The following is a 17,329-nucleotide window of genomic DNA, read 5'->3' as shown; positions in this document are numbered from 1 at the left end:
TGTCTCTGTACTCTCCCATTTGTCCCCCCCCATTATATCTGTTTAATTTTTCTAAGTATCTGTATTTGGGCTAGTAGTGCATAGTTAATTATTACAGCTTTATATAATCCATGTTCTTTTCATTTAATAAACACACACTTATATTCCTACATGTTTATTTTTCTAGATGAACTTAAAATCATTTTTTAAGGTCTAAGATAAACCTCTTTGAATTTTAATTTTAATTATATTTTGGGAGAATTGGCATTTTTACATTATTCATTCTTCCCATGTAGATAGGTGATGTATACTGATTTACTAAAGTTATGCTTTCTTTCAACATATTACCAAGGTTTTGGGGTATGTGTGTGAGTGTGTGTGTGTGTGTGTGTGTGTGTGTGTCTGTGTATACGTATACTTGCCATACAGTTCTTATTATGTTTATTTCTAGCTGTTATATATTTTGTGGCTTTAGAGAATAAGGTTCTTCACCTAATTTTCCTTTTTTCCCTTTGTTTATGGTTGATACACAAGAAAGTGATAAAAATATTTATTGTGTATCCAGTCATTTTGCTGAACCTTCATATTGAAGACTGCTAATGTCTTTTCAGTGTATTTCAAATATTTATCCATGATTAGTTTAAATATTAAAAAATATTGTTAATTTGTCTTTCAGTCAGAGCATGTAGCCTATAATATTACTGCTTCTTGGAATTTATTGACGTTTTCCCTGAGCATCTGGGATAGGAATCAAATATAATCATGACATGGTTGCTTAGAAAGGTATATCCTTTTTGTGTTGGTAAAAACATTTGAAACTTTCTATATCTTACTTTAACTTATTTATTTCATTATGTCAGATATTACATCAAAGCTGACATACCGGAGATTCTTAATAAATGTCCATTCCCGGGTCAGTGCTACAACTTGCCTTCCTGGCTTTTTATACTAGGTTAATTTGGTATTGCTGATGGGCTTTCATAACCTTCAGATTGATGCTAACACAAGTTATTTCTCAGTGCTACCTTTCAGTCCTTTACTTCTTGGAGAACTTCCTTTTTAATTTATCTTGTAGATATTTTAAACATATTCATTTCTCTCATTAGATGTCTCTGTTTAAACTCCAGCCTTCTTAAGATGAACAGATGACTGCTTCCTACTTCACTGACTAAAACTGAGGCCATGTTAGTGAATCACTTCAGTTTATTCCTCCCTTGTCCTAAAAGTCATCTACATTGTTTCTCATTCTTATCCCCTTTCTCCTGGTCCTGGAGGATGAGGTTTCTGCCTTCTGCTCAAGATTATTCTACTTGTCCCTCTTATTCATCTCCTCGTGCCATCTCTAGTATCTTGATCATTAGATTTTTTTTCCCTCTGTGTTTGCAATGTCTCTCTTGCTGACCCTCACACTGTATAAATATGTTGTATGTTTACATCTTTAAAAGATATTTCCTGTCTTCATCCTTACCCTCATTTAGCTTCTATCCTATATCTTTATTCTACTCCTCATTCAAAATATAACTTCCTTACCTCACTGTATATTTTGTAAATTACTGCTTTCTAGTTCTAGTAGAATTGTTAATGAAAACAGTGCAGGCTGAGCTCAGATCTCAGTTCAGGAATTTATGTTTGGTAACCTTAACCGTTAGTCTCTATTTCTTATCTGTAAAATGGAAATAATGGCTTGCTTGTTAGGGTTGTTTTAGGGATTTGTTTGAAGCTCATAGGAATACCATTTAGAGAACATCTTCTGACACACAGAAGATGTTCTCTAAATGGTAGTAAATACTATTATTTTGACTACCCATATCCTTTTTTAAAAAATGTAGTTTTCTACTTTGTAATAATGTTTTTCAAATAGTTGAGATTACAGAATAAGTGACATCAGAAAAAATATAGTGTTAGTATGTTTATCCTGTTTGTTTAATTTGTTTGATTTCTAATAAAATTTTATGTTTAGATATTTTCTAAAGGATAGGGTTTTACTTTGTGGTCAGATATTATAATTATTGTAAGTGCAATAGACCAGGTTTCTTAAATGCCAGTCTCTTATTTCAGTATCATCTTTAGCATTAGTTCTTTTCTGTTCTTCCATTTATTGATAATAGGATGAGAAACAGCATGATGTATTCATGGAATATGCTGTGTGATTCAAGGGGTGATAGAAAAGTCTTCCAAAACAAAAGTTGCTTATCCACTGGCTTATGATAAAATTTGTTTTTTTAAACTTTTTGATTGCCTGCGCAGATTCAGTCACTGTGAGAGAATATAGGGGATTCAGAAGTGAATAAAATATAGGCCGTTTGTTCAAATGAGTATCCATCTTAATAAAATAAGGATCAGACATGTAAATAAATAATCAGAATCCTTGTATATGTGCACTGGATTTGAGGAGGTCAGAGAACTGTTGGATACAACGTTCACATGGGTGGATGTTGTTCAAAATTATGGCAAGTCTTAGGTTTGAGAGGAAGATAAGCCTGTTTTATCTTCGGTGAAAAAGTGGTAGGGACCTTGAAGTTAAGAGATTGTAGTGAGAAGGAGGATGAGCAGTTGACAACATCAAATGCCATGAGACTAAAAGGAGAGGATTAACTTCTTGTTAAGAGCCTAGTGCTTCTACTATCCTCTTTTTAAAACTTTCATTGTTGTTTTTTAAAGAAAAATTAATATATGTTCAGTTTACAAATTATAGGAAATATGGAGGAATTCTGACAATTTTAAACTGATTTTATTTAGATAACTAGATACCATTTGAAGGAGGAATGTGAAGTTGAACATGTAGAATGTGTGTCTCTTAGTTTAGAATTTCTGATGGAAAAGGCAGAAGAGAACTTTAACAAAAAACAGCATAATGGGAGCTCTCACGGTGATGCTATTAGAGCACACGCACACAACTTTCTCTAATCAAAAACATTAAAAAAACATTTTTAGAGAAAATTTTATAAATATACAAAAGTGGACACTAAAAGAGAATAATGAACCCCCTCGTACTCATCACTCAGCTCAATAATTATCAACTCATGGCTAATGTTTTAACTGTATCTCTCTACTTCATCACCCTTTTCCAGATTATTTTGAAGAACTCTCAGACATAATATGCTTTTATCTATTAGATATCAATATCTAAAATATAGAAACAGTACCATACCATACCTAAAAATGAACAATTTTTTAATATTAAATATCAATTCAGTTCACATTTCCTCAACTATCTTATAACTTAAAAAATAAGTCTTTTGTTTGAATTGGGATAAAGGTAAGGTCCATACATTATGATTGGTTGATGTCTCTCAAGCATGTATATTCCTCTGTTAATTTTTTTCTTTTGTGTAGCAGTTTTTAATATCTTTAATTCATTATTTTTCTAGGTATTTCACACTTTTAAACAAGATTATAATGTCATTTCTAACTGTTGCTGATATATAAAAAAATATATTATTTGACATATTTACCTTGTTTCCAGCAACCTCACTATATGTATTGATTTAAAAAATGTCTTTAGATTCCTTTGGACTTTTTATGTACACAATCACATTGTAAATGATAGAATTACAGTTTCTCTTTTGTTATAGTTATATCTTTTATTTCTTTTTATTGCTCTGTTATGCTTTCAGTGGTTTAGAACTCCAATAAAATGTTGAAGTGAATGATAGTAGTGATAGCAGTGAATGAAGTGAATGTCTCATTTCTGATCTCAGAGAGACAGCTTCAACATTTCATCACTTGGTATGATGTTTGTTTTAGGTTTTTGGTAGATAGCCTTTATTAGATTATAAAACTTCTTTTCTATTTCTAGTTTGCTAAGATTTTTATTTGAAAACGAATCATTATTAACTTTTATGAAATACTTCTTTATTCTGTTCAGGTGGTGAATTATGTTGCTTTAGTTTTGAATATTAAACCATATTAATATATTGATGGATTTGATTAGATAATGTTTTATATAGGATTTTTACATTTCTGTTTATGAAATAGATTGTCTGTCATTTTCCTTTCTTGTAAGGTTCTTGTCAGGTTTTAGTATCAAGGTTTTGCTGGATTTATAAAGTTGAGAAGTGTTCCTTCTTTTACTGGTCTGCAAAAGAGTATGCATGTAATCAGCATTATTTTCTTCCTTAAAAGTTTGAAAATTCACCAATGAAGTCATCTTAGTGTTTCCTTTGTTGTAAGGTTTTAAATAATGGATTGTGTATGTGTGTGTGCATCTACACATATATCTGTATATACACACATATGTACACAGCTATTCAGTTTTTTCTATACCTGAATAAGTTTTAAGTTTCCTTTTTGTAGGAACTTGATTTTCTTAATATATCAGATTATTTTGAAGTAAATCTCAGATATCATATATCCTTTCATTTATAGATATGGATATCTAAAATAAAGGAACACCTAAAAATTAACAGTTTCTTACTATCATCAAATATCCACTCAGTTCACATTTCCCCAATTGTTCTATAATTGTTTAATCATATTTTGTTTGACAGTGATTCAGATAAGACACATTCAATACATTTGTAGCATGAAATTATTCGTAATGCCTTAGGATTTTAAAATATCTCTATGTCTTTCTTTTCATTCCTGATATTAGTAATTTGTGTCTTTTCTCTTGACCAGTCTTGCCAGGCATTTATCAACTGGTGAATTGAACCTTTTATTATTTTGATGCTTTTGCTTTAATGATGACTTTATCTTTTATAGTATAGCCAAAGCAGCTTTCTTTTAGTTGTCACATGTTATATATTTGTCTATATTTTTGTTTTCTGTTTTTCTGTATTCTTAACATTTTGCATGTATCTTATGAGTGGTACTTGGAGAGAATTTTTTGTTTTGTTTTGTTCTAATCTAATCTATCTTTTAATTGGACCATTTAGAGTATTTCTAAAAATGCATGATATAATTATAGGGATTAGTGGTTATCAGGGATTAGGGATGGGTTGGGGAGGGAGGTGGATGTGGTTGCAAAAGCGCAACATAAGAGATCATGTGGTGGTGGAGCTATTCTGTATCCTGGCTGTGGTGGTGAATACACAAACCTACACTCCTGATAAAATCACAGCAAGGTCCTTTTTGACCCACCTCCTAGAGAAATGGAAATAAAAACAAAAGTAAACAAATGGGACCTAATGAAACTTAAAAGCTTTTGCGCAGCAAAGGAAACCATAAAGAAGACCAAAAGACAACCCTCAGAATGGGAGAAAATATTTGCAAATGAAGCAACTGACAAAGGATTAATCTCCAAAATTTATAAGCAGCTCATGCAGCTTAATAACAAAAAAACAAACAACCCAATCCAAAAATGGGCAGAAGACCTAAATAGACATTTCTCCAAAGAAGATATACAGAGTGCCAACAAACACATGAAAGAATGCTCAACATCACTAATCATTAGAGAAATGCAAATCAAAACTACAATGAGATATCATCTCACACCAGTCAGAATGGCCATCATCAAAAAATCTAGAAACAATAAATGCTGGAGAGGGTGTGGAGAAAAGGGAACCCTCTTACACTGTTGGTGGGAATGTAAATTGATATAGCCACTGTGGAGAACAGTATGGAGGTTCCTTAAAAAGCTACAAATAGAACTACCATATGACCCAGCAATCCCACTACTGGGCATATACCCTGAGAAAACCATAATTCAAAAAGAGTCATGTACCAAAATGTTCATTGCAGCTCTATTTACAATAGCCCAGAGATGGAAACAACCTAAGTGTCCATCATCGGATGAATGGATAAAGAAGATGTGGCACATATATACAATGGAATATTACTCAGCCATAAAAAGAGACGAAATTGAGCTATTTGTAATGAGGTGGATAGACCTAGAGTCTGTCATACAGAGTGAAGTAAGTCAGAAAGAGAGAGACAAATACCGTATGCTAACACATACATATGGAATTAAAAAAAAAAATGACATGAAAAACCTAGGGGTGAAACAGGAATAAAGACACAGACTTACTAGAGAATGGACTTGAGGCTATGGGGAGGGGGAAGGGTAAACGGTGACAAAGCGATAAAGAGGCATGGACATATATACACTACCAAACGTAAGGTAGATAGCTAGTGGGAAGCAGCCGCATAGCACAGGGAGATCAGCTCGGTGCTTTGTGACCGCCTGGAGGGGTAGGATAGGGAGGGTGGGAGGGAGGGAGACGCAAGCGGGAAGAGATATGGGAATATATGTATATATATAACTGATTCATTTTGTTATGAAGCTGAAACTAACACACCATTGTAAAGCAATTATACTCCAATAAAGATGTTAAAAAAAAAAAGTGTATAGAACTAAATATAGACATACACATTCACATACAAATGAGTACAATTAAAACTTTTAATCAGGATAAAATAAGTAGATTGTATCAGTGTCACAGTGGTTGTGATATATTTTATTATAGTTTTGCAAGGTGTTACCACTGAGGGAAGCTGGATAAAGGGTATATGAGATCTCTGTATTCTGACAATTTGTTGTGAATCCTCATTATCTAAAAATATTAAATTAAAAAAATGTTTTTACTGATATATTTTGGTGTAAATCTACCATATTGATATCTACTTTTTATTTGTTTGGATTGTTGAATATTAGTGCTTTTCTTTTTCTACTTTTCTTTTTTTTAATAGTTTTTAAAAAATATTTATTTATTTGGCTGCGCCAGGTCTTAGTTGTGGCACTCGTGAGCCTTAGTTGCAGCCTGTGGGATCTTCAGTTGTGGCATGCAAACTCTTAGTTGCAGCATGTGGGATTTAGTTCCCTGACTAGGGAAAGAACCCGAGCATGGAGTCTTAGCCACTAGACCACCAGGGAAGTCCTCTACTTTTCTTTGAATTAACTATTTTTTGCTTTTTAATTTCTACACTTTTATTAGCTTGAGGGTACATGTTCTTTAACTATTTTGTTTTTTTCGTGGTTAGTATAGAGATTACAGCATGCATGCTTGAGTTTTCAGAGTTGTGTACATATTTTTATTTTAACCTCTTCTAGGACAATGAAGAACCTACAACTACTTAACTTCTAGATTATATGTTATTTTTTGTTATGCATTTTAACTTAGTGTACAATGAGACTACACAGAATATTATTGCTATTATTGTATAGGCATCATTCATTTCACTTTACAACTGTATTTTACCTTTTTGGTTGCTCTTTATTTCCTTTCACTTTTTGAGCTTCTCAGTTTATTGTGTCTTTCTGAAGAATGTCCTTTCATAATTCCTTTCTTATAGTCTTTTGATAATAGATATCTTGATTTTTATTTATCTGAAAATGTCTTTACTTTTTTTGAAGTATATTTTTGCTGAATATTGGTATGACTGTCTTCCAGCCCTTAGAAAATACTATTCCATTGTCTTTTTGCTCCCTTAGTTTCTGTTGAGAAATCATCTGTTAATTTTATTGTTACTTCTTTGAAGGTATTTTGTCATTTTCTGCTGGCTTTTTTTTTTTTTTATGCGTTACGCGGGCCTCTCATTGTTGTGGCCTCTCCCGTTGCGGAGCGCAGGCTCCGGACGCGCAGGCTCAGCGGCCATGGCTCACGGGCCTAGCTGCTCTGCGGCATGTGGGATCTTCCCGGACTGGGGCACGAACCCACATCCCCTGCATCGGCAGGCGGACTCTCAACCACTGCGCCACCAGGGAAGCCCTGCTGGCTTCTTTTAACATATTCTCTTGGCTTCTTTTAACATATTCTCTTACGTCTTTGTTTTCCTGTAGTTTTACTTTGATGTGCCCAACTCTGTGTGTGTGTGTGTTTTAAAAATTTGTTCTGCTTAGTGTTTGTATCTTGGTATCTTTCTTCAGATAAACTCTGAGATATTAACTTTTCAAATATTTCTTTTGCCCTTTTCTCTTCTCTCTTTTTACAAAACCAGTTGCACATTGTTAGATCCTCTTACTCTATCCTTTTTTTTTCCTTTTTTTTTGTTACTCCAACCTTTGGGCTTTCTGTGCCTCTCTCAAGATATTTATTTTTGTCTTCCAATTCCATAATTCTCTCTTGGGTCATTTGTAATCTGCTGGTAAATCCGTTCGTTGTGGTTAATTTTTGGTTATTTTTTAGCTGAAAAATTTCCACTTGGTTCTTTGTAACAGTTTCTAGTTCTCTGCTGACATTCTCAATCTTATATTTTATTTTCTTGAGCATATTAAGCATATTTTAAGTTGCAGTCTGATAACTAATTTTTCTGGATCTCTTGATCTGTTTTTCTTTGTTTTTGTTTCTGTTTTGGCGATACGCGGGCCTCTCACTGTTGTGGCCTCTCCCATTACGGAGCACAGGCTCCGGATGCGCAGGCTCAGCGCCCATGGCTCACGGGCCCAGCCGCTCCGTGGCATGTAGGATCTTCCCGGACTGGGGCACGAACCTGTGTCCCCTGCATCGGCAGGCGGACTCGCAACCACTGCGCCACCAGGGAAGCCCTGTTGATCTGTTTTTATTTCCTGTGTTTCTCTTGTGTTTTGATCCCAATGGTCTTTTTTTCCTATATACCTGGTCGATTTTCATTAAATGTCAGATTTTGTATGTAAGAATTTTAGAAATAATTTGAAACCTTAGATGAAAATATTTTCCTTCAGACAAGATTTATGATTGTTTCTAGTGGGCACTAGCAATTCTGGATCAACTTAATTTAGACAGGATTTGGGATGATTCAGATTTAAGCCTAAGTTCTTAGTTTGCTGTCTTAGTCCATTTGGGCTGGTATAACAAAATACCATAGACTGGGTGGCTTATAATAATAGAAGTTTATTTCTCATACTTCTGAAGGCTGGGAAATCTCAGATCAAGGAGCCAGCAGATTCGGTGTCTGGTGAGGGTCCCCTTTCTGTTCATAGAATGCCATTGTCTCTCTGTGTTCTCACGTGGCAGAAAGGGCAAGGAAGTTATCTGGGGTCTTTTGGGCACCAGTGGCACTAATGGGCACTAATCTCTTCAATGAAGGCTTTGCCCTAATAACCGCCGAAAAGCCCTAACTCTGAATATCACATTGGGGGTTATGATTTCAACATATGAATTTTGAGGGGATACAGATATTCAGTATATAGCATTGGTTATCTATTTTTAGTTTACTCTCTTTTTTAAACTTTTTTTAAATTAGAGTATAGTTGCTTTACAATATTGTGTTAGTTTATACTATACAGCAAAGTGGATCAGCTATATGTACACATATTTCCCCTCTCTTTTGGATTTCCTTTTCATTTAGGTCACCATAGAGCACTGAGTAGAGTTCCCTGTGCGATACAGTAGGTTCATATTAGTTATCTATTTTATACATAGTGTCAATAGTGTATATATGTCAATCCCAATCTCCCAATTCATCCCACATCCCCCTTTCTCCCTTGGTATCCATATGTTTGTTCTCTACGTCTGTGTCTCTATTTCTGCTTTGTAAATAAGGTTGTCTATACCAATTTTTTCAGATTCCACATATATGCATTAATATATGATATTTGTTTTTCTCTTTCTGACTTACTTCACTCTGTATGACAGTCTCTAGGTCCATCCATGTCTCTACAAATGACCCAATTTCATTCCTTTTTATGGCTAATATTCCATTGTATATATGTACCACATCTTCTTTATCCATTCCTCTGTCACTGGATATTTAGGTTGCTTCCATGTCCTGGCTATTGTAAATAGTGCTGTAATGAACATTGGGGTGCATGTGTCTTTTTGAATTGGTTTACCTTTTCAAGATTGAGTCCTATAGCCTAGCCATTTTATCAGGCCATTTTCTCTTACCTGCAGACCTCCCTTCTCATCTCTTCCCAAGGTCATGATACTCCAGTTTTTGTATGAGCTTATCAAAAGCTGTACTCAGCTTCTTAGCCTCTTAGCTACCTCTGTCAGAACTGTCAGATACCCAAAAGGAAAAGTAACCTCAAATACCAGGCTTATCTCTCTGTGTTTACTTCTGTTTTTTAAAATAATACAGATAATTTTTTAAAAATTTTATATATATATTTTTGGCTGGGTTTGATCTTCGTTGCTGCGTGTGGGCTTTCTCTAGTTGTGGCGAGCGGGGGCTGCTCTTCATTGCGGTGCACGGGCTTCTTATTGCAGTGGCTTCTCTTGTTGCGGAGCATGGGCTCTGGGCACACGGGCTTCAGTAGTTGCAGCACACATGCTCAGTAGTTGTGGCATGTGGGCCCTACAGTGCGTGGGCTTCAGTAGTTGCAGTACGTGGACTCAGTAGTTGTGGCTCATGGGCTTAGTTGCCCCGTGGCATGTGGGATCTTCCCAGACCAGGGATCGAACCCTTGTCCCCTGCATTGGCAGGCAGATTCTTAACCACTGAGTCACCAGGGAAGTCCTGTGTTTACTTCATATACTGAGTTTCAGACTTGTAATTTTTTTACTACCTTGTTAGGTTTCTCCTGCCTTCAAGCAGATTTTTTAGTTATCTACCTTTTCAAGTCGATTTTAGCAGGAGGTTTGTTTTTGAACCTTCTAATCTCTCAGATTACCCTGCTATGTTCCATTTACAGCCTTCATACATCCTGTTCCTCCTGCTTGAAAACCTCTAGTTTCCCACCCCACTAACTCCTAGTTTACACCTATTCATGCTATGGGTCAAGTCCTGAAGAGCTCCTCCTCAGCCTTCACTGACTCCCTGACAAGATTATCTTGTTATACTTTCTTATAGCACTACCTGAATGCCTTTATTGTACTTGTAGTTTATAATTATATATTTATTTGTGTCTTTATTTCATTTAATATTTGCCTTTTCAACACAATGTCAGGTGCTTGAGGAATAGGACTGTTATCAGGTTTTTTTCTTATTACAGACCCGAATGATAAGCTACAAGGAATATTTAATATTTCCTCAAAAACTGGACGTATAAGTATTCGGTTAAATGACTGAGATTTCCCTTGGATGAAAATAGCAGAATTTAAAGAAAGAGAAAGATTATATTCATGGGTTCTTAGAAGGTAGAAAGGGCATAATTTATATTTTATTTTTATTTAAAAATTTTATCATAAAGTACTTCAGACATATTAAAAGTGTGAGTTTTGTAATATACCTAGCTGTACTCACCACTCTGCTTAAGAAATAGACATAATTTATTTTTATAAAAATATACAGAGAGCCCAGAAATATATCTCTATAAATATAGTCAACTGATCTTTGACAAAGGAGCAAAGGCAATACAATAGAACAAAGATAGTTTCTTCAGTAAATGGTGCTAGAACAATTAGACATCCACATGCAAAAAACAAAAAAAAAAGTGAATCCAGATACAGACCATACACCCTTCACAAAAATTAACTCTAAATGGATCATAGACCTAACTGGAAAATGCAGAACTGTAAAACTCCTAGAAGATAGCATAGGAGAAAACCTAGATGATCTTGGGTATGGTGATGCCTTTTTCGATACAACACCAAAGACACCATAGTGTCGTCTTTGAAAGAAACTGTGAAAAAAATAATTGATAAGCTGGATTGCAGTTAAGTTAAAAACTTTTGTTCTGTGAAAGACAAAATCAAGAGAATTAGAAGACCAGCCACAGGTTGGAAAAAAAGTATTTGCAAAATCACATCTGATAAAGGACTATTATCTAAAATATGAAAAGAACTCTTAAAATTCAACCATAAGAAAACAAACAGCCCTTTTAAAAAACGGGCTAAAGACCTTAACAGACACCTCACCAAAGAAGATATACAGATGGCAAATAAGCACACGAAAAGATACTTCACATCATGTGTCTCTAGGGAAACGCAAATTAAAACGAGATACCTGTACATTCCTAGAATTGCCACAGTCTGGAGCAGTGACAGAATCAAATGCTGGTGAGGATGCAGAGCAACAGGAACTCTCACTTATTGCTGGCAGGAATGCGAAATGGCACAGCCGCCTTGGAAGGCAGTTTGGCGGTTTCTTCCAAAACTGAACATACTCTTTCCATATGATCCAGCAATACTGCTCTTTGGTATTTATGCAAAGAGTTGAAAATTTATGTCTACACAAAAACCTGCACGTGGATGTTTATAGCAGCTCTGTTCATAATTGCCAAAACTTGGAAGCAACCAATGTCTTTCAGTAGGTAAATGGATAAATAAACTGTGGAATAACCAGACAATGGAATATTATTCAGCACCTAAAAGAAATGAGCTATCAAGCCATAAAAACACATGGAGGAACCTTAAATGCATATTACTGAGTGAAAGAAGCCAATCTGAAAAGGCTATATATACTGTATGATTTCAAGTATATGACATTCTGGAGAAGGCAAAACTCTGGAGACAATAAAAAGACAGTGATTGTGGTGGGCGGAGGGTGGGTTGTGGGGAGGAGAGAGATAAATAACCAGAGAACAGAGGAGCAGGGCAGTGAAAATACTTTGTATGATATTATAAAGATGGATAATGTCATTATACATTCGTCTAAACCCACAGAATGTACATCACCAAGAGTGAACCCTAAGGTAAACTGTGGACTTTGGGTGATTACGATGTGTCAGTGTAAGTTCATCCTTGGTAAAAAATGTACCATTCCTGTGAATGATGTTGATAGTGGGGAGGCTATGCATGTTTTGGGGGGCAGGGTATATAGGGGAAATCTCCGTACCTCTCTCTCAATTTTGTTGTCAACGTAACTAAAACTGCTCTAAAAAAATAAAGTCTTAAAAATATCAGAAAAAAACCTAGAAAGATTAATTTCTACCAGAGATTAATAAATCCACAAGATGCATAACAACCAGAAAATATACACAGTATATACTGAGATATAAGCGTATATGTAGTCTACTGAGCAATTACTTTGGCTTTTAGGTACTTCTGTGGTAAAGCAATTAGTTATTGTTTATTATAAATTTGTTTATTTAAGGAAATTTTTCTTTAAACTTTCAGATGATACAGCATTGTTTGAGTTGATTCAGCTAGTTCCGCCAGGTACTGTATTGTGTTTTGATAAGGTAATTGACATGTGAACTCATTTCAATGAAATGCTTTTTAAAAAATCTCATCTTTTCCCCTTCTTCCCAAAGTAAGAGCAATGCTGAGTCTCTAGCATTGGTCTACTATGTGTAAAATGTCAGTAGGCCAAAATAATATATACAGAAAGATTGACATAAATTATATTTGAACACATTGTTCTAAAATTGAATAGTCATAATTTAAAGTGGGAAATAACCCGATATGATCCTAGCATATTTTGTGACATTCATAAAAATTAACTTCTTTAAGTTTTTGTGATTTTTCTAAACCAATATGCTTTTGCTGATAAAGTAGTTCATTATCTTTGTTTTTGTGTATTGAGTGTTATTGGGAATATAGGGGAATTAAAACTGTACCTGCTTAATAAACAGCACAGATCCCTGCAGTAGGTAGAGTTAAAACCTGAAGGATAGTTTTATTTTTATTATTGATTTCTATGATTATAGAAGACTCTATCTTAAATCCTTATTTTATGTGAGAAATAGAGAACTATATTTTATTGAAAGCTAGTAGTCTAAACTTTTTGAATATCACATATATACCTAATCCAGGTAACCACAAATTCTATAAAATGTCTATATGTTTTTCAACATGTAACCTAATATCTCATAATGGCAGGTAGAAAAGAATGGAAGATAGAAAAAAAAAATTCTGGGGATGGTAATTAAGTTTTATATGTATAAATGTTATGTCAGTTTGATACGTTTAAAAGGATTTTCTTTTCTAGGAACTCATATGTACTTAAAAAGTTTACATGAACATCCCCTTTCTACAAAAGGGGGAGGGAGAATTAGTAGTATGTATGACATTTCTGAATAAGGAAATGTGTTAATTCGTTTAACATAACTTTATTTTTTATTTTTTTTTTGGTGGTACGCGGGCCTCTCACTGCTGTGGCCTCTCCTGTTGCGGAGCACAGGCTCTGGACGCTCAGGCCCAGCGGCCATGGCTCACGGGCCCAGCCGCTCCGCGGCATGTGGGATCTTCCCAGACCGGGGCACAAACCCGCGTCCCCTGCATCGGCAGGCGGACTCTCAACCACTGCGCCACCAGGGAAGCCCTAACATAACTTTATTTTAATTTTCCTTTCATAGAAAAAAATTAAGTCCATGACCTTGAAGCAAGTATTTCATTAAGGCATCAGGCATTATATATTCGTACTTGATGATATTGTTTCTAAATAGCATATTTTGTTATAATTTGAATCATAGGATATCTTTCTTGTAGTGGGTGAAACACTGTCTACATATGATGAGAATACACGAGATTTCATGTTCCCGGGTCCAAATCAGATTTCTGGACACCATGACTCAAACCGCCAGGCTACCATGAGGAAGATTTCTGGCCTTCACGTAAGTGCTTACTATTTTCTGAATCAAATCGTGATGCAGGATCATTGTCAAAAACCAACACATAGCCCTCAATATCTGAAATGTGAAGACCTAATTCAAAGTTTAATTTATTTTAAAACATAATTGCTTTATGAAATTATGATGTTATTTTAAACATACTGAAATCTAAATGAAAATACTTTACCAAAATGCACGCATCTACCTTCCAAAATTAACAAGCATTATTTTGCCTTATATTCTTCAGATTTCTCTCCTCTTCTTCTCCCCCTTTCCTCCCCTCCCCACTGTCCCTATGTCTTTCTCTCTCTTCTCTTTATTTTTCTCCCAAAAGAATGGCCAATAAATATTTGAAAACGTGCACAATCCCATTAGCATTTAGGAAAATTCAAATTAAAACAATCATATGATTTCATTTTTATAGCCATAAGAGTGGTAAAATTTAATTAATCTGACAAATGTCAAAAGCATGGAAAAATGGAAGCTTGTATATGTTGCTACGTCATGTAAATCGGAACAACCACAATTCAGGATTATCTAGTGAAGGCCAAGATTCTCATAGCCTGTGACCTTCTAGGTATATAGCTTTAAGATGTATTCTGTCTGGCATACTAAGAGCCTTCTTAGGAATGTTCGTTTGTAGCATTGTTCATAATAATGAAAAATGGAAATAATTGAAATTGTCCATTAGTAGGAGTTTGGATAGAATAATTATTACATGTTCATGTAATGGAAATACGTATTCATACCCCTAAAAGTGAAAGCGGCATTAAGTGATAGCCAACTCTCATCTTTTCCTGCAATTTCTTCAGTTTTATTGGATAATTAATAATATTTTTATTCCTGAAAATGCCTTCTGCCTAGAGAGACTGAGTGAAGCCCCTGCTGTTTCAAAGAAGAAAAAAGTAAAAGTTGTCTAGGTTGAAATTATTTGGACAAATATTTTTCACTAACTTTAGGAGATATTAGAGCAGTAAGAAAATTGGAGTGCTACATGAGCCAATATGGTGAATTAAGTAACTTCTCCTGTATTTCCTGTAGGAAATAGCAAATTTCAGCTTGCTGAAAGTATAAAAGTTGACTAGCAAATCTATTAAAATATACCTCCTTTGGGATATTTTCAGTGTCCATTAGCCCAAAAAGTCTTCCAAGGTTTAAGAGCTGTAAAGGTGTCTTTTCTTATGTTAATGAGGAGACTTTTGGAAAGCTCCTTGGGAACCTAAGGATGGGGGCTTGATGCCAGGGGAACCAACCAGGTGATTAGAGGGTTGGAACTTTCAGCCCCACCCCTGAGAAATAGAGGGGCTGGAGATTGAGTTCAGTCACCAATGGCCAGTGATTTAATGTCACGCCTGTGTAATGAAGCGGGTATAAAACCCAAAGGATGGTGTTTGGAGAGCTTCCATGTTGGTGAACACGTGGAGGTACTGGGAGAGTGGCTCACCTGGTGAGGGCACAGAAACTTCTCCCCGCTTCCCACATATCTCACCCTAGACGTCTCTTCCAGCTGGATGTCATCATATCCTTTTATATAAACTGGTAAACTAAGTAAACTGTCTCCTGAGTTCTTTGAGCAGCTGTGGCAAATTGATCGAACCTGAGGAAGGGGTCGTGGGAACCTCTTATTTGTAGCCTGTGGGTGACAACCTGGACTTGTGATGAGCATCTGAAGTCAGATAGGAGCAGTCTTGTGGAACTGAGCCCTTGACCTGTGGGATCTGACACTATCTCCAGGTAGTGTCAGAGCTGAGTTAAATTTCAGGACACCCAAATGGTGTCGCAGAGACTTTTCTTGGTGGTGTTGGAAAACCCACACATTGGAATTGGTGTCACAACCATAGGGGCAAATATTGTGTCTTTGCCAGCTAAATGTGGTGGGTTCAGTTAGAAGCACATGAGAAAAACCCACAGCTTTGCTAGGCCGATTGCAGTTCCAATCAGAGTGAGCAGCACACCTGCCAGAAAGTTGACAGGAGGCCCTGGAAGTAAGGGAGCAATAAAAGGGCTGAGATGAGCTTTCCACTCATTCCTGGCTGACTGAAACTATGCACGTTCAGGGGAGACAGTGGGAGTCCAGCAAAAAGTGAAAGCCAAGGGAGACTAGAGACCTGCTGTTCCTTTGAGTGCATTCCCCAACCCACACACAGATAATCAACAAAGAGTGGAACCCTTACAGGTTCATTGGATGACCACTAAGCTATGCATACTCAGATGAGACCACTAGAACGAATACAAGAATAAAAAGACATGGCATATATATAAATTGAACAACAAAATAGCAGTTGTAAATTCAATCATATCAGTTATTGTATTTAGATGTGAGTGGAGAACACACTCCAATCAGTAGTTTGCTGTCCTGGCAGGCAACAGTGCACCCTTCCTCAGAATTCTGATGATTCTGCATAGACATCTGAGTCTTAGGCTGACTTCCTGAACCCATCACTGTGGCAAGGATTCAAGTCACATCTGGGGTTAAATCCTGGCACTATCACAGGCTACTACTATCACTATACCATGGAGATAACGTTGTTTGGTGGATTAATAAAAACTTGTAAATGGTTATTTTAGTACCTGGTACATAGAGAATGATCAGTAAATGTTAGTGATACAATGGTGGCCATGGAGATCATGACAAGGTGCTGTTGTTGGTGGCAGTGATATTAATCAGAATCTGTGACTTTCTCATCTTTGATCTTACCTCTTAGCACAGATCTTTGTATGTACTTAAATGACTTGGTTGAATTGAATAAATTACATCTTATTGTAGACTTCATAGAGGAAACTGACATTTCCGATGTGTGATGATTAAATTTATTTTGGTTAGGTTGTGGCTGGATGTTACTCTGAAGGTATTGTGTAGATTTGACTACTATTTACAATCACTTGACTTTAAGTGTAGGAGATTACCCTCGATAATGTAGGTAAGACCTCATCCAATTAATTGAAGACCTGAAGAGCAAAAACTGAAGTTTCCAAAAGAATATGGAATTCTGCCTCAAGACCATAATATAGAAATCCTGAGTTTCCAGCCTGCTGGCTTGCTTACATATTTCACAC

General features: G+C 35.7%; 1 protein-coding gene across 2 annotated transcripts in view; it reads left to right on the top strand.

Annotated features, from left to right (window-relative positions):
* Window positions 1-17,329, top strand: part of SPATA6 (spermatogenesis associated 6) — a 157,810-nt gene that overhangs the window by 38,110 nt on the left and 102,371 nt on the right. For both annotated transcript variants that reach the window (XM_067726066.1, XM_067726065.1), the window contains exons 4-5: window positions 12,837-12,878; window positions 14,151-14,275. In XM_067726066.1, coding sequence (XP_067582167.1) covers window positions 12,837-12,878; window positions 14,151-14,275 — 167 coding nt within the window. The remainder of the gene's footprint in view (window positions 1-12,836; window positions 12,879-14,150; window positions 14,276-17,329) is intronic.

The sequence above is a fragment of the Pseudorca crassidens genome, chromosome 2 (genome assembly GCF_039906515.1).
Source record: "Pseudorca crassidens isolate mPseCra1 chromosome 2, mPseCra1.hap1, whole genome shotgun sequence".
Classification (NCBI taxonomy): Eukaryota; Metazoa; Chordata; class Mammalia; order Artiodactyla; family Delphinidae; genus Pseudorca; species Pseudorca crassidens.
The sequence above is the reverse complement of the archived record's forward strand: the minus strand, read 5'-3'. Positions and strand labels throughout refer to the sequence as shown.